The sequence below is a fragment of the Pelmatolapia mariae genome, linkage group LG9 (genome assembly GCF_036321145.2).
Source record: "Pelmatolapia mariae isolate MD_Pm_ZW linkage group LG9, Pm_UMD_F_2, whole genome shotgun sequence".
Classification (NCBI taxonomy): domain Eukaryota; kingdom Metazoa; phylum Chordata; class Actinopteri; order Cichliformes; family Cichlidae; genus Pelmatolapia; species Pelmatolapia mariae.
In genome coordinates, this window is record NC_086235.1 from 2,235,848 (window position 1) to 2,257,227 (window position 21,380).

The 21,380-nt window shown below is 44.8% G+C and overlaps 1 protein-coding gene across 2 annotated transcripts in view; it reads left to right on the forward strand.

The window, feature by feature from the left end:
• LOC134634084 (melanoma receptor tyrosine-protein kinase-like) overlaps positions 1–21,380 on the forward strand; it is a 39,438-nt gene that overhangs the window by 13,670 nt on the left and 4,388 nt on the right. For both annotated transcript variants that reach the window (XR_010094816.1, XM_063483145.1), the window contains exons 2-24: positions 5,982–6,133; positions 7,207–7,414; positions 9,201–9,335; positions 9,433–9,501; positions 9,610–9,728; positions 10,546–10,687; positions 10,854–10,967; positions 11,039–11,165; positions 11,408–11,481; positions 11,612–11,702; positions 12,153–12,352; positions 12,438–12,570; positions 13,383–13,473; positions 13,960–14,117; positions 14,226–14,258; positions 15,440–15,584; positions 15,748–15,870; positions 16,047–16,145; positions 16,412–16,597; positions 17,266–17,421; positions 17,570–17,645; positions 20,213–20,359; positions 20,654–20,751. Coding sequence is in view for 1 of the 2 variants with exons in the window: in XM_063483145.1 (XP_063339215.1) it covers positions 5,982–6,133; positions 7,207–7,414; positions 9,201–9,335; positions 9,433–9,501; positions 9,610–9,728; positions 10,546–10,687; positions 10,854–10,967; positions 11,039–11,165; positions 11,408–11,481; positions 11,612–11,702; positions 12,153–12,352; positions 12,438–12,570; positions 13,383–13,473; positions 13,960–14,117; positions 14,226–14,258; positions 15,440–15,584; positions 15,748–15,870; positions 16,047–16,145; positions 16,412–16,597; positions 17,266–17,421; positions 17,570–17,645; positions 20,213–20,359; positions 20,654–20,751 (2,876 nt within the window). In the remaining variant the exon portion in view is untranslated. The remainder of the gene's footprint in view (positions 1–5,981; positions 6,134–7,206; positions 7,415–9,200; positions 9,336–9,432; positions 9,502–9,609; positions 9,729–10,545; positions 10,688–10,853; positions 10,968–11,038; positions 11,166–11,407; positions 11,482–11,611; positions 11,703–12,152; positions 12,353–12,437; positions 12,571–13,382; positions 13,474–13,959; positions 14,118–14,225; positions 14,259–15,439; positions 15,585–15,747; positions 15,871–16,046; positions 16,146–16,411; positions 16,598–17,265; positions 17,422–17,569; positions 17,646–20,212; positions 20,360–20,653; positions 20,752–21,380) is intronic.

Here is a 21,380-nt window from a genome sequence, read left to right on the forward strand (position 1 = left end):
TTACACCGTGAATCAAATAAAAATGGAACCGTTGTCATTTTCTGGTCACATAGAAGTTTCATATCTGTAGTGCTAGGCTAACAGTTTCCAGCTGTTCCCAGTCTTTGCGCTAAGCTAGCATGAAGCCAGAAGAAGACACGCTGAACCTTTAAACATGAAGCCAGCAGGCAGGCAGAGGTAGACGACCTGCTGACAGAGATAAATGTGGCACCCTGACCCTGACAGAACAGTTTGTCTAATCACAGCACACACACACACACACACACACACACACACACACACACACACACACACACACACACAGAGCTGCTGCTTTACAGGATTTAGAAACTTTCCCTTTCAGAGTAACGATGACTGAAGTTTGCAGCTCCGTCTTCTTCTGTCAGCGCTGTGCTGAGTCAGCACGGAGGCAGAGGAGGAAGCCGAGAGGATAAAGAGGATTTAACTGATCCAGTTTCTTCATGTCTGACTCTGATTCACGTGTGATTTATCTGAGTTGCGAGAAGGCGGCGCGACGATCGCTGACGTGCACGAACCACAGGGCGACGTGCAGCCTCCGCAGGTCTGCTTCAGCACGCACACATCGATCAATCCGCCGCTGAAAATAACGCACTATTTGCTCCTGTGTGTCATGGCTGCAGAGATTTACCTCCTCACCTCAACGGGAAAACGTTCAAGCTCAGCTAGCGAGATTTTGGACGTTTTCACTTCCTGTGTGAAAATATTTGAGGAAAAATATGATCTGGAAAAATCTGCTTAACCGACACAGTTGGCTCTACACATTCAGTTCAATATTATTTACCATTTATTTATTGTGAGCTAAGGACCCAACAACAAGCTGCTGCAGGCTCTGGAGCCTCCGGCCTGCAGCCTGAGGCAGGAGGATCACCCTCCACAGCTCCGGTCCACCTCTCTGACTCATGGGCTGCTGCCTGGGAAAGATGTGGGCTGGAAAAAAACATGTTCCCGCTAAACTTAGGCAGCTGTTAGCACACCTGAGCAGCCTGCCCAGGTAACATGTGTGAGTGGGAGCCGTGTACAGTATGACAGTTTAATCCACCTAAATCTAAATCCCCATATTTGAGCTCTGACCTGTGATGAACTCCGGATGTCCCCACAGTGGATTCTGGGGGTCCTGAGGCCTGTGGGCGGAGCTTTACAGGACCAGGCGTGTTCCAGCGTGTCCAGCTGATTATTCAGGAATCTGTGGAGTTTAGAGGCTCGACAAATGCCTTGGGCTCGTGGTCGAGTTTGTTCGCAGGAACTTCCTCCTGAGTGGAGAACCCGGAGCGACTGGGACTTAGATTAGCTGTTGAGGTGGATTCAATCTAATTTCCATCCATCCATCACAGAGTCAGCTGATCTTTAGAAACATGAAGATGCCTGCAGAGTTTTGGTGTTAAACACACTGACAAGAGCTGAGTGCACAGCTGCTGCTGGGAAACTGTGTGTGTCATGAAACAGAAGCAGTTTGTTCTGAGTGCTCTATGGCCTTCCAGGAAAAATGTACACACACGCACACACGCACACACACACGCGCACACGCACACACACACACAGAGGAGGGACTTTAACGTGCAGTGTACCGTGCAGCAGTCGAGGAAGACGTCCAAAAATCTGACAGATCAGACCAGTTTCTGTACAAACAGTTCTGTGGGTGTGGGTGTGTAAGTGTGTGTGTGTGTGTACAGATGCATGCCATCACTATGAGCTGTCATATTTTAATACCTTAACGTTCTTTATTTACTTATCACGAGCTCCACATAACCTCGGCGCAGCAGCAGCGACTGCGACGCGCCGCTCTCCTGGATGTTACGTTTTCCTACACATTCACTTTATTTACACTTTTAGAAGAAATCTTTGGCTTTTGCTTCTGACAGCTGTCCTTAAACCTGCGTGCACATCAAAGACTTCATGCTCCAGTACGTCAGCGCTCCGGTGACAGCTGCATGTTTGCACATGCATGGGAGCCCTGCAAACAGTCAGTTTGGCTGCGTTTGTCATTTTGCCAAAATATGAGCAGTTAAATTTCCAACAAACACGCCTGCAGTTCAGATAACTTCCCGACTCTATGACTGTATTACACTTCCTGTTTACATCCTCTAAAGGTGCCAAATTATCAGAAGGTTTGTCTGAAGATGGACTCACAGAGACACAGGAGATGACGTCAGTGTCGGTTTCCTCTATCATGATGAGACTTCCGAGCTTCCTCTAAAGTTAAAAATGTGTTTGAACCCAAAGAAATCCAAACGTTCATCTTGTCTTGTTGTCGTGAATGTCATCGCGCTTTAACTGGAATGAAAACATGAAAGGAAGGAAGGGAGGAGTGAGAAAGGATGAGTTTAGTGATAAAACTGTGAAAACAGAGAAGAAATTGAAAGGAGGGAAAAAAGGGAATGTTGGGAACACAGAAAAGGATGGAGTGCTGGAGGAGAGATGGGGATTAATGAGTGGCAGAGGACAGATGAGGATGTGGACCTTGGGGGAGTGAGTGGGAGGAGACAACACAAGGAAAGATAGGAAGAAAGAAAAGTGGGAAAAATTAAAATAAAAAAGGAAGAATAACCCACATAGCAGACAGGTCTGGGCTGGATCTGGTGTCAAACCGGCACTGCTGGCTGACTTCTGGCGTGGTAAGTGATATGTCATCCAGATATGGGCCAGATGGCACTGCCTATGTGATGGCATGCCACATCTGGCCCGATTGTGGTTTGGTGTATGTGGCCCAGGCTCATAGAAAACAGGTCTGGCCTGGATCCGGCATCAAGCTGGCACTTCTGACTGACTGGTGTCATGGCAGGGTGTATGTCAACCAGATGTGGGCCAGGTCTGGCAATGATTGCACTATTTATGTTCCTATTTTAGTTAGAAGACCCAAATGCCATGTTGCAATACTATACTGCTATGGTAACCAACGTTTCAAATGCAGGTTTGCAGGTTTGTGAGTGAACACTTTATCCAAAACCTGGTGACGGTTTACTCAAGTTTACCAGTGTGTGGCTGTAGCTCAGGAGGTAGAGCTGATTGGAAGGTTAGAGGTTCAATCCCTGGCTCCACCAGTCTGCATGTCAGGAGTATGAATGTAGTTAGGAAGCACTCAGTTTAGAGAAAGTGTGTGATTGGGTGAATGTGGCATGTTGTATAGAGCACTTTGAGTAATCCGGGAGAGTAGAAAAGCACTATATAAGAATCAGTCCATTCACTGTCTAAACCAGGGGTCCCCAGTCCCAGTCCATGAGGGCCGGTGTCCCTGCAGGTTTTAGATGTGTCCTTGATCCGTCACAGCTGATTTAAATGGATAAATTACCATCTCAACGGGCGTTTATCAATATGCGTACTTGTGCGTACTTGCGTTCTCGTGTACTCGTGATACGTCATCAGTCGGAGACCAAGTACTGTTCCAATTCGAAGTACGCATCACGCCGAGAACGCGAAAAAGTCCCGGATGTGTTCTCGATCCGCCCGTTTTATCGAGCATGCATCGGTGTAGACTTGGGACAGCTAAATATCCCAGAATGCATTTCGTCCAAAACTCTACAGCAGACTCCCGGCACATCGTTTCCAACCCCCCCCCCCAAACCGCTCGCGGACTTCTCACTACTCAGGTTAAAGAAACCCCAGCAGCTGTCTATAGTATTGAGTGTCCACTAGAATAGAAATAAAAGCGTTCTAACATCTCACCTGCTTGTTTTTATTAAGGTATGTACACGTATGTACATGTACACTATTTTTATTAATAGAGGTTTCACTACTGAGGTTAAAAATGATATATAAGTCACTTAGATCACTTCTAAATGTTAATGTTTGGTTTATTTCAGTGTTTTATTTGTTCCTGAGTAAACTGGTTTGGCTGTGATTACAGTTAAGCTTCATAACATGTTACTTACAGTTAAATTAGGAGGGGACGGCAGTAAAAACTCCGGACCTGTGACATCATCACGTACGCTGGTACAAATCACGAGTCCGTGCTCGCGTACTTGAGAATTGAGAGACGGCCCACGAGTCCGTGCTCGCGTTCTCGGCGAGTACGTACTCACCGAGCACGCGAGTACGTACTCGCGTGCTCGGTGAGTACGTACTCGCGTACTTGGGCATTGATAAACGGCCAACATGTCTTGAAGTTCTCCAGAGGCCTGGTAATGAACAAATCATGTGATTCAGGTGTGTTGACCCAGGGTGAGATCTGAAACCTGCAGGGACACCGGCCCTCGTGGACTGGGATTGGGGACCCCTGCTCTAAACAGAGTTTCATCATGTTACTTTTGCACTATTATGTTCCGGCACATGTTGTTATTACATGGCTTGATTAAGGTACACATTAGGCTGACATCTGGGGCCAGAGCTGAAACTGTTCTGGGCCAGCACAGGGCCAGCAGTGTGTCTGCAACTGGCCTTGTGCTGGCCCATGTGTGGGCCACCTCTGGCAAACCAGATCTGGGCCACCAAAGGGCCGTCATTCTTTGCAGTATGTGGGCCATGTGTAAGCACATTGTGTGGGCCAGATCCAGGCCATACCAATTTTGCTATGTGGGGAAGAGTATAAATAGGAGTAGAAGGAAAGGAGTGAGGAAATGGTTAAGGAAGGAAGGAAGGATGAAAGAAAAAGTGGAAAAGAAGGATACAAAGAAAGAAAGAAGGTTGGAAGAAAGGAAGGAGAGATGGATAAATTGATAAATGAAGGAAAGAAGAGAGGATAGAAGGAAACAGGCGTTAGCTGACTTTATGGCATCACATGCACAGTAACAGCACATGTCTGAACTTTTCTGCTCTGACCAATGGGTCGCTTCCCTTCAGATGAAGAGCAGCTGTGTTATCTTTGTGATGTCACAGTGGGCGGACGGCCAATCGGTGTGCAGCCAGACACGTTCAGAGGTCCTCAGTTCGCTGTTTGCTGAAAGTCTGAGGAGAGTGGAGGGAACAGGTGGAAGTGAGACAGGTCACTGCTCTGCACCGTGTTCCTGTACCTGTTACAGGAGTGAAAGACCATCAGGAGCTTTGTGCTCTGAACTGCAGTGTTTAGATCAGGTGTGAGGAAAACCTGCAGGACATGTGAGACAGGCCCGAGGCCGTCACCATACTAGATGTTTGAACTCACTCTGTGATGTGAAGTTTAAAATCTGTCGGTACAGTCTGAGCCTCCCATGTGATCGGGTTGCTTCTGCACTCAGATCTCCTATTGTGACTTTCAGGTGAAGTTGTGAGTGCAACCTGAGCTCTGATGTGTTCGTTTCAGCAGGAAGTGGCTGATCTTTAACCTGCCGGGCTTCATTCCTCACACCGTGACACGCTCCGCAGCTGCCGCCCAACTCGTTTGATTCTCGTTTTTACGGTTTAAAGCTGCGTTACACCTTCCTGCTGTGGTCCGGGGCTTCCCTGAACACATCAAATCAAATCACTTTTATTGTCACATCACATGTGCAGGTACACTGGTACAGTACATGAGAGTGGAATTCTTGTGTGCGACCTTCACAAGCAACAGAGTTGTGCAAAAAATACAATAACGTAAAACAAGCAAAATATAAGAATGGCTAAATCTGAGAGTAATAAATATATGTACAATATATACAATGACCTGATGACTGTGTTTCATTACCTGTGAACTCTGAAACATCCCCTCCTGTTTGAGACGCTAAAGGACTGAGTGCCTGTGGTGAAGAAACTCTAAATGTGGGCGTCTAAAATAATATTTAGGACTTTTGGTTAAATATTTAACCCCCAAAAAATCAAAATGACATCAAAATTTTTGAAATTCTTTATTAGAAATCTCTAATGAGCTGATGAGCAGGTGGGTGGGGCTTCTGCACATGAGGCAGCCATGAGATCACACAGATCCAAGAGTCAAAAAAACAGAAAAAGCCAAAACAGGTCCACTTCAGAGTGATTACTGTTCCCTTCAGGGCAAAAGATCAGGAAACTGCATCATCCAGTGGCCTTTAGAGGAACTGCAGCTGATGTTGTGCACTCTTCTCTTTCTCTCTCAGTGTGTCAGGGAATGAGCAACCACCTGTCGCTGTTGGGGACGTACGAGCAGCACTACGACAGCATGGTGAGGATGTACTCCAACTGCTCCGTGGTGCTGGAGAACCTGGAGATCACCTACACGCAGGAGCACCACGACCTGTCCTTCCTGCAGGTGAGCCACCGTCCCTCAGCATCAACGAATCAGTGTACAAATAAAATGAATGATTATAAATCAATAATTAGAGGTTAGGGTTATAAATGAACCAAAGCAAATAATAAATTGAAAGAAAAGTCCATAAATAAAATCAATAAAACCAGCAACAGACAAACTACAGTCTGTAGTTTCTCTCTTAGTTTTTATTGAAATAAAAATTAACGTTCAGCATCATTTTGAATGAAGGATCGTCTGGTTTTTGGCACAATAACAGGAAACCAGCTTCATCAGAATTATCATTAAACACCAATTGTCATAAGTCTGACTCACTGTGAGAGGAAACAGCAGAGACACGGCGAGGCCAAACAGCGTGGATGTTTCTGTGCGATTCACACGTCAGCCGTGTGTGCAGGTGGGAACGCCTCACTCCTCTGAGCCTCAAACATCACGCCAGCCTGAAAACAAAGTTTGAAACAAGGAGGAAAACCTAAAATACAATGTTAAAATCACTCATTCTTGTGAAGGTTTCTCAGAACGTTTATCAGGGGAACTTCTTTACACTGAAGAGACTTCCTGTTGCTCTGGTTGGGCCCACCTGAGGTTATACTGGTCCGTGAACGCCTCGCTGCCTGAGGAAATGTTTGGTGGATGCCGAGCACCTCGGTGGACTCCTCTGTGTTTTTAGTGTTTTATCTTCCCTCACACAAACAGAACTGTGTCTGTGCTGCATTCAAGGAGCCTCTGTTATCAGGTTGCCTTGAGGAGCTCTACTTTTGGGAAATCAAACCCAGATGTTAGAAAATAAGAGAAGGGAAACACTTTGAGAAGCACCGTGTGGGAGTCAGATCCGTCGCGCTAAGGCAGCTGGTCATGTGACCATGCCTGCACGTAAAAGTGACTGAACACCGAAAGAAAGCTTCAGATGAAGGGCAGGTTTCAGCAACACATTCATACATAAACACAGAAACAGGGCAGCGAGCAAAGCATTTCAAAATGATGTTAATCAAACCAATCAAAGAGTGTTGTTAAAGGCTACGTTGACAACAATGACTGACTTTATTTGGACTCATTTATCCTCCTCTTTACTTTAGTCCATCCAGGAAGTAAGCGGTTATGTTCTGATCGCTATGAACGATGTGGCGACCATCCCATTGGTCAACCTGAGACTGATCCGGGGACAGAACCTGTACGAAGGCCGGTTCGCTCTGCTGGTCATGTCCAACTATCACAGGAACGCCTCATCTGCAACGCTCAACTACACCAGCGGCCTGAAACAGCTGCAGCTCAGCAGCCTGACCGGTACACACACACACACACACACGCACACACACACGCACACGCGCGCGCACACGAGATGAGAGAGTGCAAAGTTTCCCAGATAATTCAGAGCTGGTGAGTAGTTCAAGGACACTCAGCTTTTGGAACGTTAGCAATGTGTACTTCAGGAAGCCTGGGAAAGCGGAGTTTTCCAGATGGATCCACACATTTAGTTTGTGCTTCTGGGAACCTTGAAATATTTCTGTAACAGCTTCAAAGACGGACGACTTCAAGCCCACGGTCCAGAGTCCAGCTTGAGGTCATACAGAAGAGCTCACTGTTTAAGCTGAGATGGTCAGACCTCGCTCTCCTGAGACACACAGAGGCATTCCCTGCTCATTTCCACTGCTTCTGTCCGTGAGCTTACCACTGCGGTCACTGGCAGTCTGATCAGCCTGAGGTTCTTGAATTCCTCCCTGAGGACAGAGTGGCCAGTCCACTTCACTCCACACCTGTCCAGGTGAAAACCACGGCCTCTGGTTTGAAGGAGCTGAGTTGAATGCCTATTACAAAACACCGCAATGCAAGCTGGAGGTCATCGCTCCGAGAAGCCAACAAAATCACAAGGTCTGCAGAAAGCGAGGGTGTGACAGCCTCCACCCTTGGCTGCGCCTACAGATGGAGTGTGTTAAAGTTATGAACAGAGTCTGTGTTTTTACACTTCAACAACAAAAACTGTGCGTTATGAAACGCTATAAGTGTGATTTGAGTGGAGGAAGGTTGCAGCCGGCGGCTGCAGGATCCTGAGACACTGCTACACCCAGAGTGGGCGCTCCACCCTGTTCTTGCTGAGAACAACGGCTCCTGACTTGGAGATCCTGATTCTCAACAAGAACTGCAGCTAAAAGCATTCAGACATGAACTGTTTGTAGAGACACGAGCTAACAGAAAAAGACTTGACACTGTTTTCAAACTGAGCCTGAGTGTAACCCACACTTTACATGCTGATGTCCTGCCTGTCACAAGTGCAGCTGTGTGCCGGCAGGAGGAGTTCCTGTGCACCTTCACTTTTTATTTTTGGTCAGCTCTTTGTTTTCTGCTTCATTCTGCTGAGAAGAGGTGATGACACCCACGCTGAGCTGGGTGGCTGGGTGGACACACCATTTAAAACTCTTCAGTCAACGCCTGATTGTGCTCCAGCAGCAGGAAATAGACCACACCCAGGCCATCACTCACTGCTTCGGCTGAACTGTGGACTCAGCATTAAAGGAAATTTAAAGTCTGTGCTGTGGAGAGAGCTCTCACAGAGATGCTTCGTTGGATTTCGGTGGACTATATTAAAAAAAATAAATCTCTTTAATGGTTTCAATACTTTGCATCTCCCTCCAAATTTCCTCAAATCAAAAACTATGTTGAAAATTTTAGTGCTGCAACATCACAATTTCAGATGTTAGTTAATCAAGATGAAGATGTCCCTTAAACCTCTAGAGCTGGCATGTCAAACATAAGGCCCAGGGACCAGAATCGGTCCAATAAAGATTTCAGTTTGGGTCACAGGATGGAAAATGTGAAGAAGGGCATAAATTTCCTGCTGACAAAGACCTTCATATCTGTTTATACAACATAAGTCGTATCAATGTTATTATCGCTGTCAGTGTGTGTCCCACGATGTAAAAGACGTCCGTGCTGTAGAGTTTGATCCTTTCTGTTTATAAAAACAGAATAAAAGTTTCTGTGGTCACAGATAGTTTATAGAGACGACGTGTCGGAGGATGTTGGGAAACATTTTGACGTGCTGGCCTATGTCTGCTTCATTATCTCCTCACAGAGATCCTGAAAGGAGGTGTAAAGGTGACCCGCAATCCTTTGCTGTGCAACATAGAGACCATCGACTGGTGGGACATCGTGGACAAGGCCGGCAATTACAGTGTGGTGTTCATGAAGGACGACTTTCCAAAGAAATGTGCGCAGAGCAGAGATTCAGATTTTCAGCCTTTGCTCGCTGAGCTGTGATCTGAAGGGTTTCATAATTCTGTGTGTGTGTGTGTGTGTGTGTCCAGGTCAGGCGTGTGACCCCAGCTGTCATAACAGCTCGTGCTGGTCAGCAGGACGGGATCACTGTCAGAGATGTAAGCACACACTCCTTCCTGCTCTCACACAGTCGTTCACTGTACGTTCAAAGTCATGATGATGGTACGTGTCGATTGTCTCTCTCTCTCTCTGTCTGTTTCTGTTAGTCACCAAGCTGCTGTGTGCAGAGCAGTGCAGCTGGAGGTGTCGGGGGCCCAAACCCGTCGACTGCTGTAACGAGCACTGTGCTGCAGGCTGCACTGGACCTCGGGCCACCGACTGCCTGGTCAGTGTTAATCCTCACACAGCACTGCTGCAGTTACAGTTTGCATGTCTGGGACAAAGATTTTTACAGGACAAGACGGTGGCACACACACACACACACACACACACACACACACACACACACACACACACACACACACAGCACTGCATTAATACCAGGTGTGATTGTGTGATGGAGGTCAGTGCACAGGTTTCACAGCTCAGCTCCACACCTGCAGATCAGAGCGCCATCATGCAGAGAAGAAGCTCCAGATGTGAACATGACATAAAACAGCTGATTTTTTAATTCTGCATATTTTTCACATTTTCATGTTTCAGATCATCACACAGACTTTAATGTTAAAAGAAAAAATGGTATCCAAACCTACCCGGGACTTTGTGAAAAAAGTAGTTTCTTCCGCCTCGTTAATTCGTAAACTGTAATTAACCACAATTTTAGAAAGCTAATTTCAGCTGGACTAGCGTCACCTGTGCCCAGCCTGCTGTGTGGCTGCTGAACTGGCCTGCCTGCAGTCTAGACCTCTGGCCAGCTGAGAACATCTGGAACATCACAGAACCAGAAACAGGATGAACAAAGCCAGTACTGCTGAGCAGCTGGAATCCTCCATCAGAGCAGGACAGCTGCTGGCCTCAGCTCACAGACCATCACAGACCTTTACATAGACCTGTTCTCCTTTACAGATGTGTTCCTGCCATCAAATTTAAAATGAGCTCATATTTTTCTTATTTTCTCAGTTTAAAGATTTGATAAAAAACATCTTATTAAAAGATGAGACTAAACACAGGCTGTTTTCTCTGTCTGTCCTCGTGCTCTCCAGGCCTGCAGGGCTTTCAACGATGATGGAATCTGTAAAGACGCGTGTCCACCTTTGAAGCGCTATGACTCCAAACTTCATCAGGTGGTTGAAAACCCCAACGCCAAATTCACCTTCGGAGCGACCTGCGTCAAGGCCTGCCCACGTACGGACTTACACATAAATCACATCATTCACCTGTGGTGGTGTCCCTGGAAGTTTTATTACAGCCTGAGTGTGACAGGGTTGAAAACATTGTAGCTTCCAGCTAGAGACCTAAACATTGTCTTTGTCCTTAATGACGCGCTCTGTTTGCTTCTGTTTGGGTGTAGATAACTACGTGGTGACTGAAGGCTCGTGTGTTCGTTCCTGTAGCAACAGGATGTACGAGGTGAAGGAGAATGGAATCCAACGCTGCAAAGACTGTGACGGACCCTGTCCTAAAGGTAGAGAGTGAGCGAGTGAGAGACACCTGAGAATCAATCAAATCACCTGACCAGCTCTTTCTCTCCTGCAGCATGTGACGGGGTCAGGTTTGGCACTCTGATCAACACCATCGCTATCAACGCCTCCAACATTGACTTGTTTAAGGACTGCACCAAAATCAACGGTGACGTCGTCATCCTTGAATCCTCCTTCACTGGGTGAGGAGCTCCTCCCACTAAACATCACAGTGTTACACTGCGACTTCACGGTAGCTGGATGCTAACAGCATCATACCCACAGCCACACCTCAGCACACCGCCAAGTTCTAAAGCTCACCTGTCATGAAACACAGGCTACATTAAGTTAGCCTGAAACAAATAACTGACTTATTCATGTTCGGTGCAGTCAGCTGCGTAGGCCGTCCTCTTTGTCAATGTCTTGTGCTGATTTGCCATTCCAGGGATCCGCATTACAAAATCCCACCCATGGAGCCCGAGAAGCTGGAGAACTTCAAGACAGTGAAGGAAATCACTGGTAGGTCTACAGCCTGAGAGCAATAGGAGTCACACTAACTGAATCTGTAGTTTGTTGCCTTCTGATTCATGGAGTTGTTAAAGTTTTGAACATTTGAAGTGCAGCAACAGTCAGTGTTTGTGTCGTCCAGGTTACCTGATGATCCAGTTCTGGCCCAAGAATCTGACATCTCTGTCTGTGTTTGAGAACCTGGAGATCATCAGAGGAAGAACGACATTCTCGTGAGTCTCACTGTCCAGAAATACCAGAAATATGTGAAATATGTGGGTTTTCTTTCCAAACTGATAACAGTTTACACCGAGGTTATAAAGGAACTATGACAACTAAACCTCTGAGCTATTCTGGGCCCATAAATCTGCTTCCATAATGGGTGGTTTCTTTTACACTCTGATAAATGGAAGTGTAGCTCAACACTGGTTTTATATGTAGCTATTTGGTCTGTGTTTTGGTTCATGAATCCCGTCCTGTGGGTACTCTCATTTCGTTTGACTTCAGACTTTACTCAGTATCAGTGTCAGCATGACATGATTTGGTAAGCGGAAGAAGATGGATGGTTGGTTTGTTGGTTGTTGGATGGATGGATGGATGGTTGGTTGGTTGGACCAGCAAGAGTGCTGATGGTGGCTCTGTATTGTTTCTGTACCCCCCTCTTATGGACTCTTGCTCTTCAGTAAACACAGTTTGGCCGTGGTGAGCTTGAAGCACCTGCGGTGGCTGGGTTTGCGCTCTCTGAAGGAGGTCAGTGCCGGAGTAGTGGCAGTGAGGAATAACCCCGAGTTATGTTATGTTTGGAAAGACCAGTGGTCCCACCTATTCAGATCAACTGACCAGACCATTAACTTGTCGAACAACAGTCCCGCTGATGTGTGTGGTGAGTCAAGAGTTCATGTTCACCACAGCTTTTGAATGAACGAATGTCTGAGAAATAAGACAATATTCTTGTCTCTGCGACACAGAGAGGAACAATCAAACCTGTGACATGGAGTGTACAGATTTGGGCTGCTGGGGTCCAGGGCCCACCATGTGTTTGTCCTGCCGGCACTTCAACCGCAAGGGCCGCTGTGTGGTGTCGTGCAACCTGCTGCAAGGGTGAGTTATAGACTTTAAAACATTAGTGAAGCAGTTGCTGTGTCTCTGTGAAGCCTTTTGTCAGGCTTCAAAACAGGCTTTCTGCTGTCTGTTTATATTCAGCCAGAAGCTGAATAAAGTAATCAGCTAAGATTAGCTAGCTTGATTAGCTAGCTCAACCATAAACTTTGTAGATACACAGACATGTATACGTGCTAAAAATATTTTAGGTTGTACATATATTTTTATTTAATACTAAATTTACAGAACCACCACACCCAACACTCAGAGAACGGAGGTTACAGGCATAACCTCAAGCTAACCTGGTGCTGCTGCTAAATTTGGCTGCTACCTTAGCTGCTACCTAGTCTCTCAATATTCACACTCTACACAATTAATGTCACAAACACAGATGATACACAAACATCTAAAATCAAATAAACTTGTTCTACAGCACACACACATCCAGGTAAAGGTCGGCATTGTCCCTGCAGTCACTACACTCCCCAACATAAATGCCAGTAATTCAGATGAATGCAGGTTTCTCAGTAACAAATAAAAAAAGTAGAATTTCATTCATCAAAACTGGAGGAAATACTTCTTCTAATGAAAATAGCTGCACAACAAGTCACCCCTGAACAGTTGTTTAGAAGGTTAGTTAATTATGAATTAATTCATTGTAACATGTGAGTCTGTGGGGCTGGACTCCCTGCTGGATAAGCCTCCTTATTGGAGGAACTCCATCATTTCCATCAGTGCAGAAAACCGAGCTCTTGTTCCCCCGGTGAGCTTCTGCACACTGACTCTGGATGTTTCTCTGTGTCCTCCTGCAGTGAACCCAGAGAGGTGGAGGTAAATGGCAGCTGTGTCCAGTGTCACCCAGAGTGTCTGCTGCAAACCGGGTCGCTGACCTGCTCCGGACCGGTCAGTGCAGCTTCTACTGCCATTGTTGCCATTGTTGCTAGGAGGAGTGTACAGTATGAAATAGCATCGGACAGTCAAAGCATACAAGCAACTGTAACAGCTGCTGATTTTTTTAATTAATACTCCGTGCTCTTCTTCAAGTCATGTCTGCACCTGAAAGTTCAAACTTTTTAAGGTTTTTCAAAGCAGATCTTTAAGATTTTGTGTATTAAAGACACATTTTTAGTTCTTTTTGAGATTTATATCAAAAATTAAGGTAAAAAGGGCATGATCAGTAGATGTTAAATTAATCCTGCAGACAAATACACGAGCAAGGGTGTAAACAACGGGACAGGAAACATGAGGAATCTGTAGATTTTGCTTTTACAATGAAACATTTTTTGGCACATTTTGTTTTTCTGTAAATATTTTGGTCCTTGTACAAAGACAAAAATCATAAATCGTGGTTTAGAAAATGAACATCCCCATCATCATCCCCACCTGCAGGGCCCTGACAAGTGTTCCCAGTGTGCCCATGTTAAAGATGGCCCCCACTGCGTGCCACACTGCCCTCATGGTGTGCAGGGAGAGGGAGGCAAGCTGGTCTGGAAATACGCCGACAGAATGGGCCAGTGCCAGTCCTGCCACCAGAACTGCACCGAGGGGTGAGGCGCATGCTGCTGAATCCCCGCTGAGGGTGTCGGCAGAGCAGCTGATATTAAACAGAGCGTCCAACACTGGATTTAAGATGTTTTGTGTCTGTGTGTCTGCAGGTGTTCTGGTCCTGGATGGTCTGGATGCAATGGGTAAAAATATATCTTTGGTTGTATCTTAACTGAAATCAACACAGGAAAGATGATGCCAAATAAACTTTTGCATTTCAACAATATATATATGTAGCGACTGCCTCATCTCTCCCTCCCTCTCCTGCTGCTACTTCAATCATGAAACTGATCAATGATCAGCTGATCGGCATTTCTGTCGCGAGTCCGTCTCTCTTGTTTGTTTTTGGCCCACTTTTCACCAGAAAGAGGAAACCAGCGGCTGAACAACAGCAGCACGTTTAAGCTTGATAAGCTGTTGTTAGAATGAATTTAATATTACTTTCTAGACCAGGATCCTTTTCTACGTAGCTGACGGCTGGTAACTGTGCAGGGGCGGATCTAGCAAAGGTTAGCCAGGGGGGCCGATAGGGCATGAACAGGGAAAAGGGGGGTACAAAGACATACTTTTCTTTCTTATTCTCATTTAAAATATCTAGCTTTTAATAAATAATTATCTGAATCTTACAACCAAAGTTTTCATGTGATGTAAAATGTATAGAAGTCCATTACTGTATATAGTTACTGTTAAGTCTAATATACCCTAGTAAGCTATACTACTTTTTCCTTTGGGAAGGTACCATCTGTACAGTCTGCAGTTCTGTTGAAGAAAGATGTTGAATCTATTTAATTATTGTCGAAAAATAATTGATTTCTGTGCTTTCTATTTTACACACACATTAAATTAAAGTTGATTACATCGATTAATCATGATGAGGTGGAGGGTGGGGGGTGGTTCCCTTTATTTTTTTGCTGGGAGTTTGCAGCCCTATTAGTTAGGTTGTTTAATATTTCTGCTAAGTACTCTTTAAAATAGCAGAATAGGAAGGATGGTGCAGGTTTAAGTTTATTAGATTGATCAGTTTTGCTGAACTATGAAATATTTTGGGTGCAGTGTATTTTTGCATACAGGTATAACAGAATAGCTTTAGTGTTTGGTTTTTTTACTTGAGTATGAACTTATACAAAATGCAGCAACATATTTAAAAAAAAAAAGTTTTACTGATTATAAAATGCGGATTTATTGGGTTTATATCAGTATCGGCAGATATTCAAATTTATGATATCGGTATAGGGAATAAAAAAGTGGTATCGTGCCATCTCCAGTTTAAACAGGACTCTATGACTCTGCATGCTGTCAGCATCATTTAGCACTCTCTTCACAGCTCTCTTGCACACTCTACACTGGCGGCCAGTGTGATTGGAGGGCTCCTGCTTATCGTCATTGTGTCGCTGATCATCTTTGTGTTGCTACGACGAAGGCAAATTAAGAGGAAGCGAACTGTACGCCGCCTGCTGCAGGAGAGAGAGGTGAAGACTCTGCTTTTTGTTCTGCATTTAAAACGTGATCGATAATAAAGTTAATACATTAATGATGAAATTGGGTTTTATTTGGTTGGTAGCTCTAAAATATGAACTGAAGTCTCTCTACATGTGATGCTATTGGATAACTTTTATCATTTAAATGTTGTAGCTGGTGGAGCCGCTGACCCCCAGTGGTCAAGCACCTAACCAGGCACTGCTGAGGATCCTGAAGGAGACCGAGTTTAAGAAGGTCAGGGTGCTCGGCTCTGGCGCCTTTGGGACGGTGTACAAGGTAAATATGTTTGATAGAAGAGGATGATCCCCTCATGGTGGTACTTTAAATGTTTAGTCATGTGAGTGCAGCAGAGGAAACGCTGCTGTCATCCAACACTTCAGTCCAGACTTGAACGCACCACAGCCCAGTCGCACTCCTGCTGGTTGGACAGAATAAAGTGTTTGTTTGTTTAGGGTTTGTGGATCCCTGAAGGCGAGAACGTGAAGATCCCAGTAGCCATCAAAGTTCTCAGAGAGGCCACGTCACCGAAAGCCAACCAAGAAGTCCTGGATGTAAGACTCCTATGTGTGTTTCTTCTTTTTCCTGCTCTACAAACACATTGTTAGTGACTGTTAAGTATTTTGTGTCTTGAATTTTAAGTCGCTCCACCAAATATCTTCTTACATTCTAAGTGGTTTAAAAAAGTTGGATCTTAATCTTGAGCTGATTAAAGGGGCGCACTGACGTTAAAAATGCTCCACAGCTGCATCTGTAGCTCATACTTTCCCGTGGAGGCAGCGACTGTGGATGTTTCTCAGTAACACTGCTGTCTGTGTAGGAAGCGTATGTGATGGCGAGTGTGGATCACCCTCATGTGTGCCGCCTGCTGGGAATCTGCCTGACATCATCAGTCCAGCTGGTTACTCAGCTGATGCCGTACGGCTGCTTGCTGGACTACGTCCGGCACCACAGGGATAGCATTGGGGCGCAGTGGCTGCTCAACTGGTGTGTCCAGATCGCTAAGGTGAGTAAATGAGGTCAGCAAGACCTCCTCTAAGGAGAAATTCTCCTGCCTGAGGCGCCAGCTCAGTGTGCAGCTCTCTTTAAGCCTGCTGAGGCTCATTAATGCAAACACAAGAAACCGTGTGTTAATCTGCTTAGTCCGTTTTAAGTCTGATTTGGATTTTTAAGTGCTGGGAAAATCACAAGGTACAAGGTCAGAGGCTCGCAGTAAAACCTGATATCCCAAAGTTCAGGCTGACAAGCTTGGAGAGCAGTCTCCATTCATAAAGTGTACTGATGTGATCGTGGGTGCTGAATATGGAGCTGATGGCAGGAGAAAAACGTGAAAAGCTCAGAGATAGTTCATGGATGCAGTGAAGGAGGACGTGCAGAAGGCTGGTGTGACAGATGAGGATGCTGGGAGAGGGGGAGATGGGGGCAGATGAGCTGCTCTGGCTCTGGCTAACCCATTTTTGTATGAGGCTGTAAACACGTTTATTTCTGCTGTAACTTTTGACATTTTTACACGTGGATCTGTGGAGACTGAACGATTGTTGGAGTCAGCATCACCTGCAGTTTCTGGACTTCATTTCTTTTGCAGAGATACTGGTGCTGCAGCCCAGCTAGTTATCACACAGCTGGTTTTACTCATACTGAAAACTTGTGTGCATGCATGACGTTTGTGTGCAGGGGATGAACTACCTGGAGGAGCGTCACCTGGTGCATCGTGACCTGGCTGCAAGGAACGTCCTTTTGAAGAGTCCTAACCACGTCAAGATCACCGACTTCGGCCTTGCCAAGCTTCTGACGGCAGATGAGAAGGAATATCACGCTGATGGAGGAAAGGTGTGTTTTCATGTGACTGGCACTCGGAGACGAGCTGATTTCTATCAGGACAAAACCACAAAGGACTAAATCAGACAGGATGGTGGGCTTCTCTGTTAAAATGTTCCTCACCTGTCTGTGTGTGTTTGTCTTCCTCTGTTTAACGCAGGTTCCCATTAAGTGGATGGCATTAGAGTCGATCCTCCAGTGGACTTACACCCATCAGAGTGATGTCTGGAGTTACGGTAAGTCAATCTGTGGCTCTCTAGCCTGCACAAGGCCCCCTGGTTGTTTCACAACACCTGAAAAAGTTCTTACTTACTGTGACATAAAAAGACAGCTGTTCTATCACAGCTGGGATAGGCTCCACCCACGACACTGAATTTGATAAGTGGAAGAAGATGGATGGACGGGTGCATGTATGGACATTAATATTTGGATGTACAGTTTTCATTTTGAATTGGGTCTCAGCCAAAGCAAAAGAGCTCATGTGTCCCATCACAAGCCACTTCCTCCATCTCAGAAGACACAGTTATGAACTTGGGTTTTGTGTTTATTTTATTATGTTAAGATTAACCGTGATATGCCTCCACAGACCAGTAAGAGCGCTGATGGTGGCTCTGTATTGTTTCTTTATCCCCCTCTTATGGACTCTTGCTCTTCACTAAAAATGATGGATGGATGGATGGATGGATGTGTGTTGAATGGATGGATAGTTGGATATAAAAAAGTATTTTGATTGTGATGATTAACAGCTGCTAGTTAATCATGAGGTAGCCTTCCATAAAGAATCATCTGCTTTATTGTCTATTTTACTTCAAATGGAAATATTAAAATTGAAACAATTAACATGCTGTTGTCTTGTGTATGACCTGACACGAGAGGTCGACCATAAACTCCTAAAATGCTCTCTGATGTCATAGATCCGGTGAGCAGTCCGACAGGACTGCCCCCTCCTGGGCATTTGAAAGAAAAACGGTTCAGGTTCAAGATGCTTACTTACTGAGTTCACCGTTCGGGACCCAGAAGATATTTCTGTCTTTTATATACAGGTCCTTCTCAAAAAATTGGCATATTGTGATAAAGTTCATTATTTCCTGTAATGTACTGATAAACATCAGACTTTCATATATTTTACATTCATTACACACAACTGAAGTAGTTCAAGCCTTTCATTGTTTTAATATTGATGATTTTGGGATACATAACTCATGAAAACCCAAAATTCCTGTCTCAAAAAATTAGCATATTTCATCCGACCAATAAAAGAAAAGTGTTTTTAATACAAAAAAAGTCAACCTTCAAATAATTATGTTCAGTTATGCACTCAATACTTGGTCGGGAATCCTTTTGCAGAAATGACTGCTTCAATGCGGCGTGGCATGGAGGCAATCAGCCTGTGGCACTGCTGAGGTGTTATGGAGGCCCAGGATGCTTCGATAGCGGCCTTAAGCTCATCCAGAGTGTTGGGTCTTGCGTCTCTCAACTTTCTCTTCACAATATCCCACAGATTCTCTATGGGGTTCAGGTCAGGAGAGTTGGCAGGCCAATTGAGCACAGTAATACCATGGTCAGTAAACCATTTACCAGTGGTTTTGGCACTGTGAGCAGGTGCCAGGTCGTGCTGAAAAATGAAATCTTCATCTCCATAAAGTTTTTCAGCAGATGGAAGCATGAAGTGCTCCAAAATCTCCTGATAGCTAGCTGCATTGACCCTGCCCGTGATAAAACACAGTGGACCAACACCAGCAGCTGACATGGCACCCCAGACCATCACTGACTGTGGGTACTTGACACTGGACTTCAGGCATTTTGGCATTTCCCTCTCCCCAGTCTTCCTCCAGACTCTGGCACCTTGATTTCCGAATGACATGCAAAAGTTGCTTTCATCCGAAAAAAGTACTTTGGACCACTGAGCAACAGTCCAGTGCTGCTTCTCTGTAGCCCAGGTCAGGCACTTCTGCCGCTGTTTCTGGTTCAAAAGTGGCTTGACCTGGGGAATGCGGCACCTGTAGCCCATTTCCTGCACACGCCTGTACACGGTGGCTCTGGATGTTTCTACTCCAGACTCAGTCCACTTCTTCCGCAGGTCCCCCAAGGTCTGGAATCGGTTCTTCTCCACAATCTTCCTCAGGGTCCGGTCACCTCTTCTCGTTGTGCAGCGTTTTCTGCCCCACTTTTTCCTTCCCACAGACTTCCCACTGAGGTGCCTTGATACAGCACTCTGGGAACAGCCTATTCGTTCAGAAATTTCTTTCTGTGTCTTACCCTCTTGCTTGAGGGTGTCAATGATGGCCTTCTGGACAGCAGTCAGGTCGGCAGTCTTACCCATGTTTGCGGTTTTGAGTAATGAACCAGGCTGGGAGTTTTTAAAAGCCTCAGGAATCTTTTGCAGGTGTTTAGAGTTAATTCGTTGATTCAGATGGTTAGGTTAATAGCTCGTTTAGAGAACCTTTTCATGATATGCTAATTTTTTGAGACAGGAATTTTGGGTTTTCATGAGTTATGTATGCCAAAATCATCAATATTAAAACAATGAAAGGCTTGAACTACTTCAGTTGTGTGTAATGAATCTAAAATATATGAAATTCTAATGTTTATCAGTACGTTACAGGAAATAATGAACTTTATCACAATATGCTAATTTTTTGAGAAGGACCTGTACATGCAAATAAAAATGATCATTATCATTAAAATTCTCATCAGGAGCAAACCCTCCTTGAACTCATGTTGTTTAATTGATCGTGTCTGTTGTTGTGTGACGGAGGTTTTACCGAGTGCTGAGTCTGCTCTAACAGCCGATGGTCTGCAGGTGTGACGGTGTGGGAGATCATGACGTTCGGCTCCAAGCCATACGACGGCATCCCGGCCAGCGAGATCGCCACGGTGCTGGGGAGAGGCGAGCGGCTGCCTCAGCCCCCCATCTGCACCATCGATGTCTACATGATCATGGTTAAATGTAAGATGAGACCCAGGTGGAGCTGGTAGAAAAATTGCACCTTGATGGGAACATGAAGGTGTCAAACTTTCAAATAGTTATGGAGCTTTTTCACAAAAAACTCATCATGTCTCCAAATCTGGAGTCTGTTTGTCTTACAATGGCTCCAGGCTATGGTCTAAATTTCATGAAGTCAGACAAAAAAAATTCTACATGAAGTACTAAAAGTTCTTTGGTATGATGAACACGAATATCTGAGATCTGGAGCAGCTCAGCTGTACAGAAGACTGAAAATCATCCACTTTGCTTCTGCAGGCTGGATGATCGACCCGTCGAGTCGGCCCAGGTTCAAAGAGCTGATGGTGGAGTTCTCCAAGATGGCCAGCGACCCGTCCAGATACCTGGTCATACAGGTAAACCAGGGATTTCACCTAATTTATTTGTATAATAACACTTATAACACTTATAAAAAGATTTTCTTTACTGAAGGTTGGTAATATGGAGACCCTTTACCATCTGACTGTCCAGATATTTTCTGCATGTAATAATAATAATATTATATTATATTATTATATTATATTAATATTGTCTTATTTCTCAGACATTCGTTCATTCAAAAGCTGTGCTGAACGTGAACTCTTGACTCACCACACACATCAGGGGACTGTTGTTAAACAAGCTGATGGTCTGGTCGGTCGAATATTTGTGACATTTGTGAGAAATCATTTAGGACTCAGTGTTTCTGTATGAAGGTAAATCACTTGGTCAGCAATCAGTTCTATTATAAACAATCCATAAATATTTACATTTTAACCTTTAATTTTTATATTGTATTAGAGACAAAAATCTACTTTTATAGTAAACAAAAAACTTCTAATGATCACATTTAACTCAGTTTTTCCTGTTTTGAAAATGAAGATATTAGAAAAATAAAACAATTTTGTTTTCATATGGAAAAGCAAAACCGTCCGTCGTCTTTTGTTTTTGTTATTCTTTCCTCTTGATTGCGCTGGCATATGATTAATTAAAGTATGATACAATT